General features: G+C 42.8%; 1 protein-coding gene across 3 annotated transcripts in view; it reads left to right on the plus strand.

Moving 5' to 3' along the window:
- The first annotated feature begins 7,422 nt into the window (after window positions 1-7,422).
- Window positions 7,423-18,925, plus strand: part of LOC129834641 (potassium voltage-gated channel subfamily C member 1-like) — a 47,823-nt gene continuing 36,320 nt past the window's right edge. For all 3 annotated transcript variants that reach the window (XM_055899820.1, XM_055899822.1, XM_055899819.1), the window contains exon 1: window positions 7,423-8,515. In XM_055899820.1, coding sequence (XP_055755795.1) covers window positions 7,979-8,515 — 537 coding nt within the window. In that variant the 5' untranslated portion in view covers window positions 7,423-7,978. The remainder of the gene's footprint in view (window positions 8,516-18,925) is intronic.

Consider the following 18,925-nt stretch of genomic DNA (forward strand, 5'->3'; position numbering starts at 1 on the left):
ATGGCCAAGAGTGGCCTAATATCATTGGTTAATTTCTCAAATATTAAAATGGCATAGAAAGAGCAGCATACAATAAATACAAATGGATAGCATACGATCATACTCACTTAAGACCACACAAGCCTACAAACAACCACAATGCCAAAGTCACAACAATCACAACAATCACAAGAATGGCTTCAGATCAAAGTCCACGTTGAGACCGAAGGGAGCAAGGGTCTTTAAGTTAAAGATCCAAGCAGCCTCTCGTTTTAACAATAAATTATCAAGGTCACCCCCTCTCCTAGGTTGTTGTAGCTCAGAAAATTTTTGGGGCCAAATAAAACCACCCGTGGGCCAAGACAATAGATGAGTCCAGTCTAAGATCACATCACTGATCTGGAGTATCCTGATGTTGCTAAGGTAATGGATTCTGTCTGTAAGCTAATAAACTCATATGATCTTGAAAGCTGTTTTAACACACACGATTGAATGGGCACAACTGAAATTACCCGTAATAGCTTTTGCCACAACAGGGCAGTGTCTGTACTGCATAATATACATACCTCTCTCCACATAAGTACTTTTTCCACATAAGTATACTATGTATACGTACCAACAGTACAGGCTGGTGGTTGTGGTGTAATGGTATTGGGAATTTTCCTGCACACATTAGGTCCCTTGATACCAATTTAGCAACGTTTCCATGCCCCGAAGTATTCAGGCTGTTCTGGAGGGAAACGGGGGTCCGACCCGGTACTAGAGGGGTGTACCTAAAATACTGGCAACTAAATGTATATGAGTATACTATTTATAAGTATGTATACTATGTATAAGTAGCTTATATATACAGTACTAGTCAAAAGTTTGGACACACCTACTCATTCACGTTTTTTATTTATTTTGACTATATTCTACATTGTAGAATAATAGTGCAGACATCAAAGCATGAGGAATGCGGAATGCTTTTCCAACAGTCTTGAAGGAGTTCCCACATGTGCTGAGCACTTGTTGGCTGCTTTTCTTTCACTCTGCGGTCCAACTCATCCCAAACTATCTCAATTGGGTTGAGGTCCGGTGATTGTGTAGGCCAGATCATACGATGCAGCACTCCATAACACTCCTTCTTGGTCAAATAGCCCTTACACAGCCTGGAGTTGTGTTGGGAAATTGTCCTGTTGAAAAACAAATGATAGTCCCACTAAGCGCAAACCAGATGGGATGGTGTATCGCTGCAGAATGCTGTGGTAGCTATGCTAGTTAAGTGTGCCTTGAATTCTAAATAAATCACAGACAGTGTCACCAGAAAAGCACCCCCACACCATCACACCTCCTCCTCCATGCTTTACGGTGGGAACCACACATGCAGAGATCATCCATTCACCTACTCTACGTCTCCCAAAGACACAGCGGTTGAAAAAAGAAAGAAATAATACGATTTCCTCCGATCTAATGTCCATTGCTCGTGTTTCTTGGCCAAAGCAAGTCTCGTCTTCTTATTGGTGTCCTTTAGTAGTGGTTTCTCTGCAGCAAATCGACCATGAAGGCCTGATTCACACAGTCTCCATTGAATAGCTGATGTTGAGATTAGAGGTCGACCGATTATGATTTTTCAACGCCGATACCGATACCGATTATTGGAGGACAAAAAAAGCCGATACCGATTAATCGGCCGACTAATAATAATAAAAATGTATTTATATATATATATATCATACACACACACACATTTTTATAATAATGACAATTGCAACAATACTGAATGAACAATGAACACTTTTATTTTAACTTAGTATAATACACAAATAAAATCAATTTAGTCTCAAATAACATGAGAACATATGTTAAAACAAACCACCAGCTTTCATGGGTCTTCAATATTCCCAGTTAAGTTTTAGGTTGTAGTGCAGAAAGCAGAGCTTGTCTGCATGGTCCCCTGTCAGTCTGCTCCTCTGCGAAACACATACCTTATTTGAAGTAGATCAAGACATTCTCTATGGAAGACATGAACGGTAAAATAACGAAGGAACCCCTTTCAAGTTCAGCCACAAGTTATTACAGGAATTATAACGCGTCGACTATTTCTCTCTAAACCATATACCTTTGACTAATCCGGAAACTATCACCTCGAAAACAAAACGTTTATTCCGTTCCGTATTTTATCTAACGGGTGGCATCCATGAGTCTAAATATTCCTGTTACATTGCACAACCTTCAATGTTATGTCATAATCACGTAAAATTCTGGCAAATTAGTTCGCAAAGAGCCAGGCGGCCCAAACTGTTGCATATACCCTGACTGCGTGCAATGAACGCAAGAGAAATGACACAATTTCACCTGGTTAATATTGCCTGTTAACCTGGATTTATTTTAGATAAATATGCAGGTTTAAAAATAAATACTTGTGTATTGATTTTAAGAAAGGCATTGATGTTTATGGTTAAGTACACATTGGAGCAATGACAGTCATTGATTGATTGTTTTTTATAAGATAAGTTTAATGCTAGCTAGCAACTTACCTTAGCTTACTGCATTCGCGTGACAGGCAGGCTCCTCATGGAGTGCAATGTAATCAAGTGTTAGAGCATTGGACTAGTTAACTGTAAGGTTGCAAGATTGGATCCCCCGAGCTGACAAGGTTAAAAATCTGTCTTTCTGCACCTGAACGAGGCAGAACGTTCCTAGGCCGTCATTGAACATAAGATTTTTTTCTCAACTGACTTGCCTAGTTAAATAAAGATTAAATAAAGGTTAAAAAAAAAATTTACAAAAAAAAGAAGAAAAAAAAGGCAAATCGGCGCCCAAAAATACCAATTTCCGATTGTTATGAAAACTTGAAATCGGCCCTAATTAATCGGCCATTCCGATTAATCGGTCGACCTCTAGTTGAGATGTGTCTGTTACTTGAACTCTGTGAAGCATATTTTTGGGCTGCAATTTCTGAGGTAACTCTAATGAACTTATCCTCTGCAGTAGAGGTAACTCTGGGTCTTCCTTTCCTGTGATAGTCCTCATGAGAGCCAGTTTCATCATAGCGCTTGATGGTTTTTCTGACTGCACTTGAAGTAACTATCAAAGTTCTTGAAATTTTCCCGATTGATTGACCTCAATGTCTTAATGCAATGATGGATTGTCATTTCTCTTTGCTTATTTGAGCTGTTCTTGTCATAATATGGACTTGGTCTTTTGCCAAATAGGGCTATCTTCTGTGTACCACCCCTACCTTGTCACAACACAACTGACTGGCTCAAAATCATTAAGAAGGAAATAAATTCACAAATTAACTTTTAACAAGGCACATCTGTTCATTGAAATGCATTCCAGGTGACTACCTCATGAAGCTGGTTGAGAGAATGCCAAGAGTGTGCAAAGCTGTCATCAAGGCAAAGTGTGGCTACTTTAAAGAATCTCAAATATAAAATCTATTTTGTTTATCACTTTTTTGGTTACTACATGATTCCATATGTGTTATTTCATAGTTTTGATGTATTCACTATTATTCTACAATGTAGAAAATAGTAAAAATAAAGAAAAACCCTTAAATGAGTAGGTGTGTCCAAACTTTTGACTGGTACTGTATATATACAGTACCTTTAAAAGGTTTGGGGTCACATAGAAATGTCCTTGTTTTTGAAAGAAAAGCACATTTTTTGTCCATTAAAATAACATCAAATTGATCAGAAATACAGTGTAGACATTGTTAATGTTGTAAATGACTACTGTAGCTGGAAACGGCAGATTTTTTATGGAATATCTACATAGGCGTACAGAGGCCCATTATCAGCAACCATCACTCCTGTGTTCCAATGGCATGTTGTGTTTGGTATTCCAAGTTTATAATTTTAAAAGGCTAATTGATCATTAGAAAACCCTTTTGCAATTATGTTAGCACAGCTGAAAACTGTTATTCTGATTAAAGAAGCAATTAAACTGGCCTTCTTTAGACTAGTTGAATATCTGGAGCATCAGCATTTGTTGGTTCGATTACAGGCTCAAAATGGTCAGAAACAAAGAACTTTCTTCTGAAACTCATCAGTCTATTCTTGTTCTGAGAAATGAAGGCTATTCCATGCGAGAAATTGCCAAGAATCTGAACATCTCGTACATTACTGTGTACTACTCCCTTCACAGAACAGCGCAAACTGTCTCTAACCAGAATAGAAAGAGGAGTGGGAGTCCCCGGTGCACAACTGAGTAAAAAGACAAGTACATCAGAGTGCCTAGTTTGAGAAACAGACGCCTCACATGTCCTCAACTGGCAGCTTCATTAAATAGTACCCGTAAAACACCAGTCTCAACGTCAAGAGTGAAGAGGCGACTCCAGGATGCTGGCCAGAGTTCCTCTGTCCAGTGTCTGTGTTCTTTTACCCATCTTAATCTTTTCTTTTTATTGGCCAGTCTGAGATACAGTGGCTTGCAAAAGTATTCACCCCCTTGGCATTTTCCCTATTTTGTTGCCTTACAACCTGGAATTAAAATTTATTTTTGGGGGGTTTGTATCATTTGATTTACACAACATGCTTACCACTTTGAAGATGCAAAATATTTTTTATTGTGAGACAATAAATTATTGTGAAACAAGCAAGAAATAACACCAAAAAAACTGAAAACTTGAGCGTGCATAACTATTCATCTCCCCAAAGTCAATACTTTGTAGAGCCAACTTTTGCAGCCATTACAGCTACAAGTCTCATGGGGTATGTCTCTATATGCTTGGCACATCTAGCCACTGGGATTTTTGCCCATTCTTCAAGGCAAAACTGCTCCAGCACCTTCAAGTTGGATAGGTTCCGCTGGTGTCCAGCAATATTTAAGTCATACCACAGATTCTCAATTGGATTGAGGTCTGGGCTTTGACTCGGCCATTCCAAGACATTTAAATGTTTTCCCTTAAACCACTCAAGTGTTGCTTTAGCAGTATAATTAGGATCATTGTCCTGCTGGAAGGTGAATCTCTGTCCCAGTCTCAAATCTCTGGAAGACTAAAACAGGTTTCCCTCAAGAATTTACCTGTATTTAGCGGCATCCATCATTCCTTAAATTCTGACCAGTTTCTCAGTCCCTGCCGATGAAAAACATCCCCACAGCGTGATGCTGCCACGGTGTTCTCGGGGTGATGAGAGGTTTGCGAGGTTTGCACCAGACATAGTATTTTCCTTGATGGCCAAAAAGCTACATTTTTGTCTAATCTGACCAGAGTACCTTCTTCCATATGTTTGGGGAGTGTGAAGAGGTTTTAAACAAAGGCCTCATACCTTTTAAAGGGATAATAAATTGTGTTATGATAAACTGTAAGTTCTCCTCTTTAGGAGACCTTTGTGTGTGTGTGTTAACACCTGTTTTGAGTGTTGTGCTCTTCAAACACTATCAGAAGGCGGAAACCGCCTACGTTTATACTCCTCCTTTCTGGGCCCCACCTGGCTATCTGAGGTTTTGAGAATACGACTGGTTTTCTGAGAACACGAGGCTGCCGCAGGCTTGATGAAAACAGCCACTTGTCAGAAGATGCTTGTATTCATTCACCTTGTTATGTCCCTATACTTGTGATGAAAGGTCAAGTTTTGGTCAAACCAACTTGCTGCTGGTTGTTGCTGTCAGGGGGAGGTTAGATTTATTAAAATGTTGTTGCCAGGGAAACTCACGCAAGAGGACTGGGAGAGGCTATATGAGTTACAGGAAATCTTAGACATTTTGCAGAACTTGGAGAGATGTACATATGCTATGTACCAACTTCTGCCTACAATTGTTTTACTAAAGGATCATTTTAATACTTAATACAGTCTGTGTTTCCTTTCCATTACTAATGTATGTTTAATAATTATATAGACCTGTTCATCTGTTGAAGAAATTGACCAACAAGTCTCCCACATGCCTTCTGGCAAACACCAAACATGTTTGCTTATTTTTTTTAAGCAATGGCTTTTTTTCTGGCCACTCTTCCGTAAAGCCCAGCTCTGTGGAGTGTGCGGCTTAAAGTAGTCCTATGGACAGATACTCCAATCTCCGCTGTGGAGCTTTGCAGCTCTTTCAGGGTTATCTTTGGTCTCTTTGTTGCCTCTCTGATTAATGCGCTCCTTGCCTGGTCTGTGAGTTTTGGTGGGCGGCCCTCTCTTGGCAAGTTTGTTGTGGTGCCATATTCTTTCCATTTTTAATAATGTATTTAATGGTGCTCTGTGGGATGTTCAAAGTTTCTGATATTTTTCTATAACCCAACCCTGATCTGTACTTCTCCTCAACTTTGTCCCTGACCTGTTTGGAGAGCTCCTTGGTCTTCATGGTGCCGCCTGCTTGGTGGTGCCCCTTGCTTAGTGGTGTTGCAGACTCTGGGGCCTTTCGGAACAGGTGTATATATACTGAGATCATGTGACACTTGGATTGCACACAGATGGACTTTATTTAACTAATTATGTGATTTCTGAATGTAATTGGTTGCACCAGATCTTATTTAGGGGCTTCATAGCAAAGGGGTGAATACATATGCACGCACCACTTTTCCGTTTTCTATTTTTTTATAATTTTTTGAAACAACAAATTTTTTTCTTCACCAATTTGAACTATTTTGTGTGTGTCCATTACATGAAATCCAAATAAAATCTATTTAAATGACACGTTGCAATGCAACAAAATAGGAAAAACGCCAAGGGGGAGGAATACTTTTGCAAGGCGTTGTATGGCTTTTTCTTTGCAACTCTGCCTTGAAGGACTTTTTGTTGATTAAAATAAAATAAAATTGATCAGAAATACAGTGTAGACATTGTTAATGTTGTAAATGACTATTGTAGCTGGAAACGGCAGGTTTTTAATGGAATATCTACATAGGCGTAGATGCCCATATTCTTTAAAAAACAAGGACATTTCTAAGTGACCCCAAACTTTTGAATGGTAGTGTATATATATACTGTATATATGGAGCACTAACTGTTACAAATAGTAACTTGACTCAACTTCATGCTCAAAATATTTATGTAGGTGATTCACCTGTGTGGAAGCCAGTATGTGACCTGTCCATGGTGCTGACAGAGGCCAAAAAGCTGTCCGTGACACACCCCTCATCAATTTAGCTGCATGCACCTGTGCTTCCTTTCGAACTAATGAATGTTATTTAATGTTTATTACAAAACCATGACAAGGAGTCTATACAACCGTGCCTCGTGGTATACAGCATATACTGCAGGCTCTCTCCTCATTCTCCTGTGAACATAATTTCGAAAAGAACACATTAAGTTGCAGTGGCACTCATTCAAGGATTTGTGTTTTAGGCATATAGGAATTCAAGAGCTTTATTGAATACAGAACATGTACAGTAATTGACAAGAATCAATGTTGATCTCCCTGTAGCAGTCCTGCATCTGGGATCAAGGAGGAGAATATAAAGAAAGAAAAGGGACTAGGGAGTGCAAGAGTCTTGTCTCAAAGACAGTGGGAGGGGGATGATGAGAGAGAGGAGGAGAGGAGGGAGGAAGGGAGTGTGAGGAGTGTGCACTCAGAGAGACTGGTGCTGTCCGTTCAGCACCACAGCCCTCATCTTTCGTTGAATGCCACAAGGGGTGTTCGTTTCCCTAATTAAAAGACGGCGTGGATTTGGAACTAGGTTTTCATTATATGGAGTCATAGCCTACACACATTTTTCATCAACGCTTTTCCGAGGGGTGTTCATCTTTGGTTTTGTGATGTAGCCTAACCATGAACATTTAGTTTTTTCCATCCTGTTTCTGGGGCAGGCACAGGCTGTTTCTTGCTTTAGCCTACTTTGCAACTATATCAAACATCCGTTGAGGTATTGCTTTATTTTGTATTATTCAATGTTGGGATTTATCTGAAAGCTTGAGGGGAGCCTGTGCTTTTTTGCAAGCTGAATAAAAGAAGTCGGGAAGAAATCTGCCTTCTCTTTTCCTCTTTCAACTCGAGTTCATGTGTCGGCCGAATCGCACTGCGTTGCCTCGCACATATTTTGCAATTTAATGCCTGGAACCTGCTCAAGACATGCCTAAGCGACGCAATGGGACAAGGCGACGAGAACGATCGTATTGTGATTAACGTGGGAGGTATCAGACACCAGACCTACCGTAGCACCCTTCGTACATTACCGGGCACCCGGTTAGCTTGGCTCGCCGAGCCCGATGCCCACAGTCACTTTGACTATGATCCCAAGATTGAAGAATTTTTCTTTGACCGGCACCCGGGTGTGTTTGCCCACATCCTCAATTACTATAGGACCGGGAAGTTGCACTGCCCTGCAGATGTTTGCGGCCCGTTGTACGAGGAGGAGTTGGCATTTTGGGGTATCGATGAGACTGACGTGGAACCATGTTGTTGGATGACTTATCGGCAACATCGAGAGGCCGAGGAGGCATTGGATAGTTTTGGGGGTGGGCCCCCCGAGAATTCAGAGGAGGATGGGGATGAGGAAACGCTGGGAATGATCAATAGGTTGGCTCTTGATGGACCAGATGCCAAATCCGGGGGGCATTGGCGACGTTGGCAGCGGTTGCTTTGGGCACTCTTCGAGGATCCCTATTCTTCTAAATATGCAAGGGTAAGTAAGGATTGAAATCAGTCATCTTGAGTCAATAAAAGTTTAGATAGGCCTACTAATGGCCTGAAAAAAAACAATGCTTTACAATCTCTCTCTCTCTCTCTCTCTCTCTCTCTCTCTCTCTCTCTCTCTCTCTCTCTCTCTCTCTCTCTCTCTCTCTCTCTCTCTCCATGCCCGCGCGCTCGTGCATGTGTGTGTGTGTGAAAGAGAGATATTTGCTCTAGCATAGTTCCTTTCACGCCGCTCATCCAACGTTCACCCAATAAAAAATGGATTCATAGTATCTTGCTAATAGGGCTCGTAAAAATTAATTGGGATTTTAAGATAGAAATCTGAAGTTGGTACATAAAGTTGAAATCTGAAGTTGGTACATACATTTTTAGACTTTTAAATGAATGACATATACCCATTGATTATTGAATAATATAACTTACAAATTCCTGATTAGCTTAGTTCAACTGTCGTAGCCCATCAGAACCCAAAATATAAGCTTGTTTTACTTAATTGTTAAACAAGGCAATTGTAAACAAACACTGTATTGCCCCTAAAATATTGATATCATGAATGGTCAGAACTTGCATCCATAGCCCTGTCTGGGAATTTGAAAGTGTTTACATTTCTCCAGCCCCATCTCTCAGCTGTTTACCAGAACAGTGGTGGGGTAAAGGCTTTGTTATTGTTTGAACTACAGATTTCCCCTTTAATGGGTCCATCGCCGCACACAAACGTATCGCAAAGTGATGATGCACTGCGCTCACTCTCTGAGATGTGCATTCTGGGCATCTTGTCGCATTGATCGACTGCCTCCTTTCCTGCAGTTCAGCTGTGCAACATGCAGCCACCCTGCTTTCAGTCCATGTGAGGTCTTATGAATTACCTCACAAGGTCTAGATAAAATACAACTTAGAATGAGAGTTTAATTGTTTATATGCCCCTCACCGTTTTTAATGAGGACCAGGATGTGTGGGGGAGTTAACAAGACATGCACTTGGCTCTTTCCTAGGCTGGAACAGAATGGTGATCAAGGAGAGGAATATTTGTGATGGTCAATAGTTACATTGCCTGTTTGGAGCTGTCCATGTTCTGTAGGCTTGTAGCTGTATTTAGAACCTAATTATTAGCTTTGCCTGACCTTTCTGTCTCTTCTCCTTGTAAATGAACTTAGCTTTGAACAACAACACCTATCACACCTGGTATTCCCATTTCCAATTCATTTTAGTTTAACTTGAAAACAATTCAAAAGTAGTCTCTTACTGACCCAATAGGATCCTGACCTACTGACCTGAGACAGCTGTGAGGAGATGCAGGGATCAGAAATCTATCCTCCCCTAGCTCAGCACAGGATACAACATGTTAGAGTATAACATCTTCAGAATGTATCTATAATCAATCAACTGGTCAATCAATTAATATGCATTATGCAGCATATATGTTATGTTTTGGTTAGTTATTGGTCCCCTTGCTGTTCCTCGGAGACTGAGCAGTTTGCAAATTAAGTAAGTGCAAGCAATAGCCTCTGCTTTGGCTCTGGCAATTTCCATAAATGCTTAGATCAATGTATATAAGTGCATCTGCTTACTCGTTTAGACTGGAGCATACTTGCTTGACTCCATCTTTTGCACCTCTCAATTCTCCTGAGGGGCAGTGATTACAATAGTGCAGGGTTGAGTAACAGTATAGTCTACCCTCTCTCTTCCACTAGTCTATTGTCTCCACTCTGGTTCTCTCATATAGCCTCCTTCCCATTTTCTCACTCTCTTTACCTGTTTCTCATTCTCAGTCTTTCATTGTGACAGTAAATCATTGAGTTACTATGAATGACCATGTACTGGTGCCTTAGCAACTGGCGATCACATGAACCATAGAGACCATGCAGTGTACACAGACACACCATAGGGCCTTCACAGAGCATTGTGAGAGCAAAACGTGAAGCTACAGTTGTAGGATCTTAATTTGATCACTTATGTTGCTGCGAATGCACCTCAGGAAATGCAGTTGAGCTTTGGGGTTTACATAAATTCACTGAAAACCCACACTAACACACGGTTACATTAACAGTATTGCACTTTTCATGTAGCCTAAATTTGGTCAGCTATTAGCCTAACAACCGATCAAGCAACATTATGGAGTAAATGTTTAAATCCTGTTGCAGCAAGATTATTTTGCTGTGACAATCCTGCTGTACTGATCAATTATGTGAGATGAACTAGCCAGGGAGTCGATTAGTTGTTATTAAATCCTCATTAGGCCCAGTTTTGGTCAGCAGGGGCAAACGTAACACTGATCTCAGAGGAAGAACATATTGACCATCCGTCCTTATCTTTTGCTCCAGTAACGTTGGTTTCCTCCTATGTAAATAATAATTATAGAAGGAAGAAAGGAAAGAATCACATTTTTATATCCCCTTTGTTGGTGCTGGGCGACAAGGAGGGCCTCATTATCACCTTTCTTAATAAACACCCAACCTCATCTGGGTGACAAGGAGGGCCTCATTATCACCTTTCTTAATAAACACCCAACCTCATCTGGGTGACAAGGAGGGCCTCATTATCACCTTTCTTAATAAACACCCAACCTCATCTCTGCCACCTCATACACCCTCCTGTCCTGCTGACGGACATGCTGCGCTTCCACTCTATATCCCACTTGACATGCAGAATTAATACCTAGGTATTACATGGTGATTAATGCAGTGGTGATGTAAGTAAATGCAGTTACATACAGTACCTGTGTATGTGAAGCAGGTGTAGCTTGTATAACTAGATGTCTGTGTAGTGCTACTCATGTTGCGTTCAGACATGGCTCACATACTCCCAGTGAGCACTATATACATTTTTTATTTAAGTAGTCAAGTCAGTTAAGAACAAATTCTTATTTACAATGACGACCTAGGAACTGTGGGTTAACTGCCTTGTTCAGAACGACAGATTTTTACCTTGTCAGCTCGGGGATTCAATCTAGCAACCTTTTGGTTACTGGCCCAACGCTCTTACCACTTGGCTACCTGCCGCCCCATTAAATTAACCTGCTTTTAGTTTGGAAATCAATCTGAGGGAACTTAGACTGACCATAATTCAGACACGTGGCTACAACTAATTGTCGTCCTACTTATGAAAGGGGTCATTGAGGCATCTTGTGCCCTTGGACTGTTGATGACTTGGCCCTTACTGCCTGGATTTGTGAGAGGGCAAGTCATTAGATTAGTTTATTGATCAATCTATTTGCTGCTCATGTAAGGATGTAAATACATACTTAAGTAAAATGTGTTTAAATGGTGAGGATGATGAGAAATGACTTTGTGCAGCTGGGAGAGAAGGAAGTGCATGACTGAATGCAGTTTGGTGGGGTTTTGGGACAGGTAGGGTAGATGTGGGTTTGTTCAGGTTAGACGTGGAAGTGGGAGCTGCTGGATGGGAATGGGTAGGATGTTTCTTTTCACTCAGCCATGGCTGTGGGTTGTTTCACTCCATGTCACATAAGAAACACAGCAGTGAGTTTATGTGGAGGGAGAGCTTCGAAATCAATATCATGCTTTTAAAGGAGACCTGTCAGCTTTAACGTGAGGAGCCTACTGACCATACAGACACCCTGCCAGCTACCACGACCTTCAGCTATCTGGGATGAAACTGCTTGAGTTTAGAATGAGATCCACTCTACTTAAAATGAGTGAGAAAAGTCCACCTACATGGAAAGTAGCTATACGTCTACGTAATCACCCTAGAGAGACAGTGTGACTGGGACGGCAGCTTCTAACCACCACAGAGTGAGTAACAGATCCAGGCTGAACTGAACATAGCAAGGCTGGTTGCTCCTTTGGGGGCTGGAGCGATTAGCGTTAATTAGGCCGCAGAAGCAGAGTTGGGCACAGACCCTGGTAATTAATGGAGAGAGAGGGAGGCATCCTATTACACTAAAGACATGCTGCAAGGCTAACCTAGACACACTTTAACAGGAAGTCATCTAGGTTTTAAGGAGATCCACACGGAGACCGACTCGTCTGGAGGGCTGGGGCCGAGATAGATGGACATATTGTTTTATCAAACAACACCAGCTCTTAGTCTATGCTGTAGTACATTGAGGTTCACATGTGTAACTGTATGAACACACATCATGCACATGTAGGTGAGCATGTGCATGATACACATCGACACAGTCCAACTCCAATAGGGAAATGCACAAACCAATCAAAAGCTGGTCACTGAGATATCTAATGCAGCTCTTGCTCCCAAAAGAAGTGGAGCAGGACACCCCTTAAAAATCAGTGGGGTTTGTCCCTACGCTCCTGTATAATTAATATTCCATGCAGAGAGGAATGAGGCACCCAGCTAAAAGCACTCAAACTGGGGCAAATATAGAATACAGGCCTCTCACGCCACCATTACACTGCCAAACAGAAAAGAAAGTTACACTCACTTGTTCTGCCTTCATCTACAAGATAACACGGACTCCAACAACCTTTACTCTGAACATACACCCAACAGTCATCTGACAAATCCTAAACACAAAAACAATTTGATCTTCATGACCTGCAAAACCACAATATTTTCTGTCTTTCCAGTTTCGGCCTGAATGGTCTGGCATGGTGAGGGAGTGTTTATCCAGTTTATTCATCACTTTTGTTCATTAGCTATACATGCTGGCATAGCCATTACCTCAGCCAGACCATACCATCTGACATGGGGGTGTCACTCAGATTTATCCCACTGAAGATATAACCCATATAAGACCGTTTTTAAAATGTTGAGCCCTCCCTGTTGACACACTTGCCCTACTTAAGGACAACCCAGTTTTCACAGAAAACACTAATGTGTGGCTCTCAAATATCACTATGATTATTGAATGAAATACATGTCTTTCAATAGCTTACTCTCAATGAAAAGAAAATAGATTAAAACTACAGTGATTTTAGCTAGGTTTTGATTGAGATTGTTTTTCATTTGAATGTTAAGTCAAACTGAATGTGTTTCTTGCTCCGTGTGTAGCAGTGTGATGTTGTTCCCCTAGATTACGCACCAAATTGCACACAAGGACCAATTCAAATAGGCCAGGTCAAGAGGGGATGTTAATAATCTGATAATAATAATAATAATTCAGTGTATTTTTTTATTTAATTACAGCTGCATAGCTAATGTTTTTATTTGGTGTACAAACACTTTTTCATACCAATATTGTACATACAAGTGATTGTAAAAGTTTTGTATATTTTGGTTTGGCCCATCGCGGGTTATCTGTATCCCCATACCACTTTATCGTTCTCTTTTGCCTGACCCTCGGCTAGCAAGGTGCCGGAGAGCTGTGACTGCACCAAGGGTAACGTGTGTGTTGTCTCTTCGTGTGCAGGGCAAATAAAAAGATTTCAACGAGCAGACCATCATTTGTGGCAGCGTCTTCATTAAGAATTACACAACGCAGAACGAACCACGCTACAAACTGGTGCCGCGACCTGCCGACTGGTTAGCTCAAGCTGACCACCGGAGCTGTGCATGTGGAGGAGATGCGCGACCCGCGCATGCGCACTTGTTGATGGTTTGCTATAAGTGAATGTATACTGTAAATAGTGAAGGTGAATGTAGCATATTCACTAGATAATTGTATTGGCGTTTATTTGCATGTTTTGAGGGAATTTGTTTATTGCATTTTTTTTTGTATTTGTATGCAGTAAATTACATTGTAGTTTAGTTCTCTACTGAGCCATGGAAGACTCTCAAGTCCATAAGATGAGTTATGCTGGGGATTTTGGTGTGGTTAGTGTGGGTAGAGGGAGGGGTGTCCATGCATTTACACCATTGGTACAGTCAGCTCCTGGGAGTAGAGTGGCTGCTAGTCCTGAGTTTACAAGCACTGGGAGGGGTAGGCTGTTTACTCCACCTGACCAGGGTATCCCACCTCTGTCTCTTGATGTACCATTGTCCCCAGTCCTCAGTAATAATGGGACACCGAGTCAGCTTAGTGACCTTATTAAGCAGATTGGTTCAGAGATAGGAGAATCTATCAGAGCGAGTTTACTGCAGCCTGGGGCTTCAAGTCTTTCTCCTGCCCATTCCCCTGACCAATCCCAGCAGTTTCCCCTGCCTGAACAATGTGGGTCAACTTTAATTGATGCGTCCAAGCTGAATCTGGTTGTGAAGTCAGAGGTTAGTGCTCCACCTTTCTTCAGGGGTGATGGCTCAGATAAGTACTCTGTCCTGGAGTGGGAGGAGCTAATGGGAGTCTACCTAGAGAAGAGGGGTTACACTGGGTCTGAGAATGTTGGGGAGGTGATGTCTAGGCTCATGGGGAGGGCACGGGATGTGACCAAAGTCTGGATGCGTAACAACCCTGTTGTCACAGATGTTAAGGCAGTGTTCAGTGTTCTCAAGCAACACTTTGGGGATACTGTCTACTCAGGTATGCCATTAGCTGACTTCTATTCAATGAGACCATATGCTAATGAGGGTCCACTAGATTTCTGGATTAGGCTTAACAAAGCTGCAGAGGCAGCTGAACAGTACCTTGTAAGTGAGGGTAGAACCTTGCCCAATCAGTGCTCAGAGTTGGCAGTCATGTTTGTACGTAACTGTCCTGATAAAGAGTTGGCCCAAGTGTTCAAATGCAAACCCCTTCGTGACTGGACAGCCAGTGAGGTACAGGATCGTTTGGATGAACTGTTAAGGGAGCGTAAAGCATGTAGAACACAACTTTCACAGCAGGTGGCTGCTGTCTTCGACTCCCCCCAGGAGGAAGTGGATTCTGAGAGCAGACCTACTGTGTCATCTTTTTCTCGATGTGGCCGTGAACCAGAACAGGCCCAATCTGTATCTGAGGGTGGGACATTAGAGAAGGTTTTGAGTATGCTAGAGAAGGCTCTTGTCAGTAATACTCAGTCTGTGAACAGAGGGCCCCGTAAACAGTTTCCCAAACGTAAGCGTGAGTGCGCTGTCTGTGGAAGCACTAATCACTGGACCAAAGCTCACTGTCAGATGCACCAGCTGTGTTTCAAGTGCTTCTCTCCTGGCCACATGAGCTTTGACTGTAGTGAGACTGGGAAGCGAAAGAGCCCTGTATGTGGGCAGACTGGCAGGTCTCAGGAAAACTAGAAAGTCTCCGTTCTGAGGAGGGCAATGTGAGGCAGTCTAATTTTTCCTCCACTGATGATGATATCCAATCTGTTTATTCTTATTTTTGTGAGTCAGTACCCAAGAACAACACAGTAATTTTTCAGAACACAATGAGAATTTCTCAGAATGACAGTTTGTTTTACACCACCGTGCTAGTACAGGATAAAGTTGAGCTGAAGGGGTTGTTAGATAGTGGGTCCATGGCTACTACTCTGCGCGCAGATATTGTACCTCGGTTGAGGGAGGCAGGAGTGGTAGAGGGGAACTTTCTAGCTCCTTCAGACATCATACTGGTGGGTTGTGGTGGGACGCAAACTAGCCCAGTGGGCATGTGTGACTTGAAACTACAGCTTTATGGCTTCAGTTATGTAGTCCCAGTGCTGATTGTAGATGGGCAGGTTGATGAACTCATTGTTGGCACTAACGTGTTGAAGTCTCTGATTAGACAGTTCAAATCAAATGACAGCTACTGGCAGGTGGTGGGTACGCCAGGTCCCTCTGGACAGTGTGAGGACAGCCAGTTCCTGCGTCTCCTATCAAATTTGGAGAGATGGAGAGGAGACTTCATCCCAGATAAAGTGGGCACCATTAAGTTGAAGAGGGCAGTAACGCTCCAACCCATGAGTGAGCATCTTGTGTGGGGCCGCTTACCCCCAAAGACAAAACTCTCTGTGGGCAGTACTGTTGTTGTCGAACCCAGCACGTCTCGTTGTGTGAATCGACACATACTAGTAGGGAGAGTAGTTACGCCTCTGTGGGGGGATGGATGGCTCCCTGTGAAGATTGTGAATCCAACAACTTCGCCAGTTACCCTGAGACGAAATGCTAAAGTGGCAGATGTGTACCCTTGTATTGCATTGGAGGATTTTGATGATGTCAAGCAGAAAGCTGCTTACCAGAACGTGGCAAAAGCACAATGTGACAGCTCACATGGCAGTCTTACAGCCAAGAGTTCAGTTGATGGCAGTGTAGTTAATGGAAACAGTACACTGAGCAATCTTGGACTTCAAGGCCTGTCTGTTGAGGAGTGTCCAGTCTCACAGTTCTGGAAAGACAAACTTGTCGGTTTAATTGAGAAGTATGAAACGGTGTTCTCTAGACATAGCCTGGATTGTGGAGAGGCAAAAGAGTTCTGCCATCGCATACGGCTGACTGATGACCGCCCATTTCGATTACCTTATCGTAGGCTTTCTCCAGCTGATTACCAAAAACTCAGGGAAACACTGGATGATATGGAGGAAAAGGAAATCGTCAGAAAATCCAGCAGTGAGTATGCCTCACCATTGGTGCTGGTATGGAAAAAGAATGGGGACTTGCGTCTATGTACTGACTTTAGGTGGTTAAACGCCCGCACAGTGAAGGATGCTCATCCCCTGCCTCATCAGGCTGATGTACTGGCGGCGCTGGGAGGTAATGCCTTCTTCAGCACAATGGACTTGACATCAGGGTACTACAATGTGCCACTGCATGAAGAGGATAAGAAATACACTGCCTTTTCCTCTCCTTTAGGTCTGCACGAGTACAATCGTTTGCCTCAGGGCCTTTGCAACAGCCCGGCTACGTTTATGAGAATGATGCTGACCATCTTTGGGGACCAAAACTTTCTAAGTCTCCTTTGCTATTTGGATGATCTGATGGTTTTTGCTAAGACGGAGGAAGAGAGTCTGCAGAGACTTGAGATGGTTTTCCAGCGGTTGCAGGAGCACAATCTTAAACTGTCTCCGTCTAAGTGCAAGTTTTTGAGGAGGTCTGTTAAGTTTTTGGGCCACATCATTTCTCAGGAGGGCGTAGCCACTGATCCTGCTAAGATTCAAACCATTTTGAATGTGACTGAGAGTGAGATGATGGAAGCTGATGGTGTCACTCCGTCTCCTAGCAAAATCCGTTCTTTCCTTGGTATGGTAGTATACTATCAACACTACATTGAGAATTGTTCCATGGTTGCTAGGCCATTGTTTCAGCTAACTACAGGTCAGAAGAAGCCTAGGAGAGGCAAGGGCAGAAAGAAGCCTGGTCCCTCTCGCAGGCTCACTGCTGCAGACTGGACTGCCGAGTGTCAACTCGCTTTTGAAGCTTTGAAAGCAGCACTAGTTGACCAGGCACTGCTGGCTCATCCAGATTTTTCTCAGCCATTTTTGCTTTCTGTTGATGCATCTACTAGTGATTTGGGAGCTGTACTATCCCAAGTGCAAGATGGGAAGGCCATAGCCAGGCCAATAGCTTTTGCTAGTAAATCTCTTAATCATGCACAATCCAAGTATCCTGCTCACCGGCTGGAATTTCTAGCCATGAAATGGGCCATTCATGATAAGTTCAGCCATTGGCTGCGAGGGCATAAGTTTACGGTATGGACCGACAACAATCCACTCAAATATATTCTTACAAAGCCGAGACTTGATGCATGTGAGCAGAGATGGGTTGCAAAGCTGGCACCTTTTGATTTTGATATCCAGTACATACCAGGGCCCAAGAATGTCGTTGCTGATGCTTTGAGCAGAGAGCCATTTGTCCGCCCCAAAGTCCTGCACCGACTGACAAGAATTCCATATGATGTCCTGCTGGAGGAAGCCAGAGGTCTTCGACTGGATGATGTACAAGACATGTTCCGTCTCTCCTGTGAGCAGCCCGAGGCTGGCTGTGGAACGTCTATGGCTCCTGGGAGTGAGTTGAGTAGAGCTGGAGACGATGTCAGTGGGTTGGTTTCCTGTGAAGAGGTGTCTGCTGTCCTCCAAGCCCATCGCCGATGGGATGATGGTGCCACAGTGAGGGCCGCTTCACATGTGCAGCATCTTGAGAAGTTGATGTCCATGGGTCAGAGCCCTTTACCCGTCCTTACACACAAGGAGCTGTATGATAACCAGTCACTGGATCCTATCATCAGCAGAGTCATGTTCTTTGTAGATAGAGGCCGGCGCCCATCTAGGAGAGAGCGAGTCTTTGAAGCTAAAGAAACAGTTTATACTCTAAGACAGTGGGGGAAACTCACCACGCGGTTAAGGATTCTGTATCGTGTTTCAAAACACCCAGTGAGTAAGAAGAAAAAATTCCAGTATGTCGTACCTGTGTCTTTGAGAGGCCTTGTGTTGAAGGGAGTTCATGATGATGCTGGTCATCAGGGTCAGCAGCGCACATTGTGGCTCATGAGACAGCGGTTTTACTGGGAATCTATGGAGAAGGATGTCAAGGAATATGTGGCCCACTGTAAGAGATGTGTGTTGAGTAAAGCACCTGAGCCTGAAGCAAGAGCTCCACTTGTCTCCATTGTGACAACGGCACCTTTAGAACTTGTGTGTATTGATTTCTGGACTGCCGA

Source organism: Salvelinus fontinalis, chromosome 35 (assembly GCF_029448725.1).
Source record: "Salvelinus fontinalis isolate EN_2023a chromosome 35, ASM2944872v1, whole genome shotgun sequence".
In the NCBI taxonomy this organism is placed as follows: Eukaryota; Metazoa; Chordata; class Actinopteri; order Salmoniformes; family Salmonidae; genus Salvelinus; species Salvelinus fontinalis.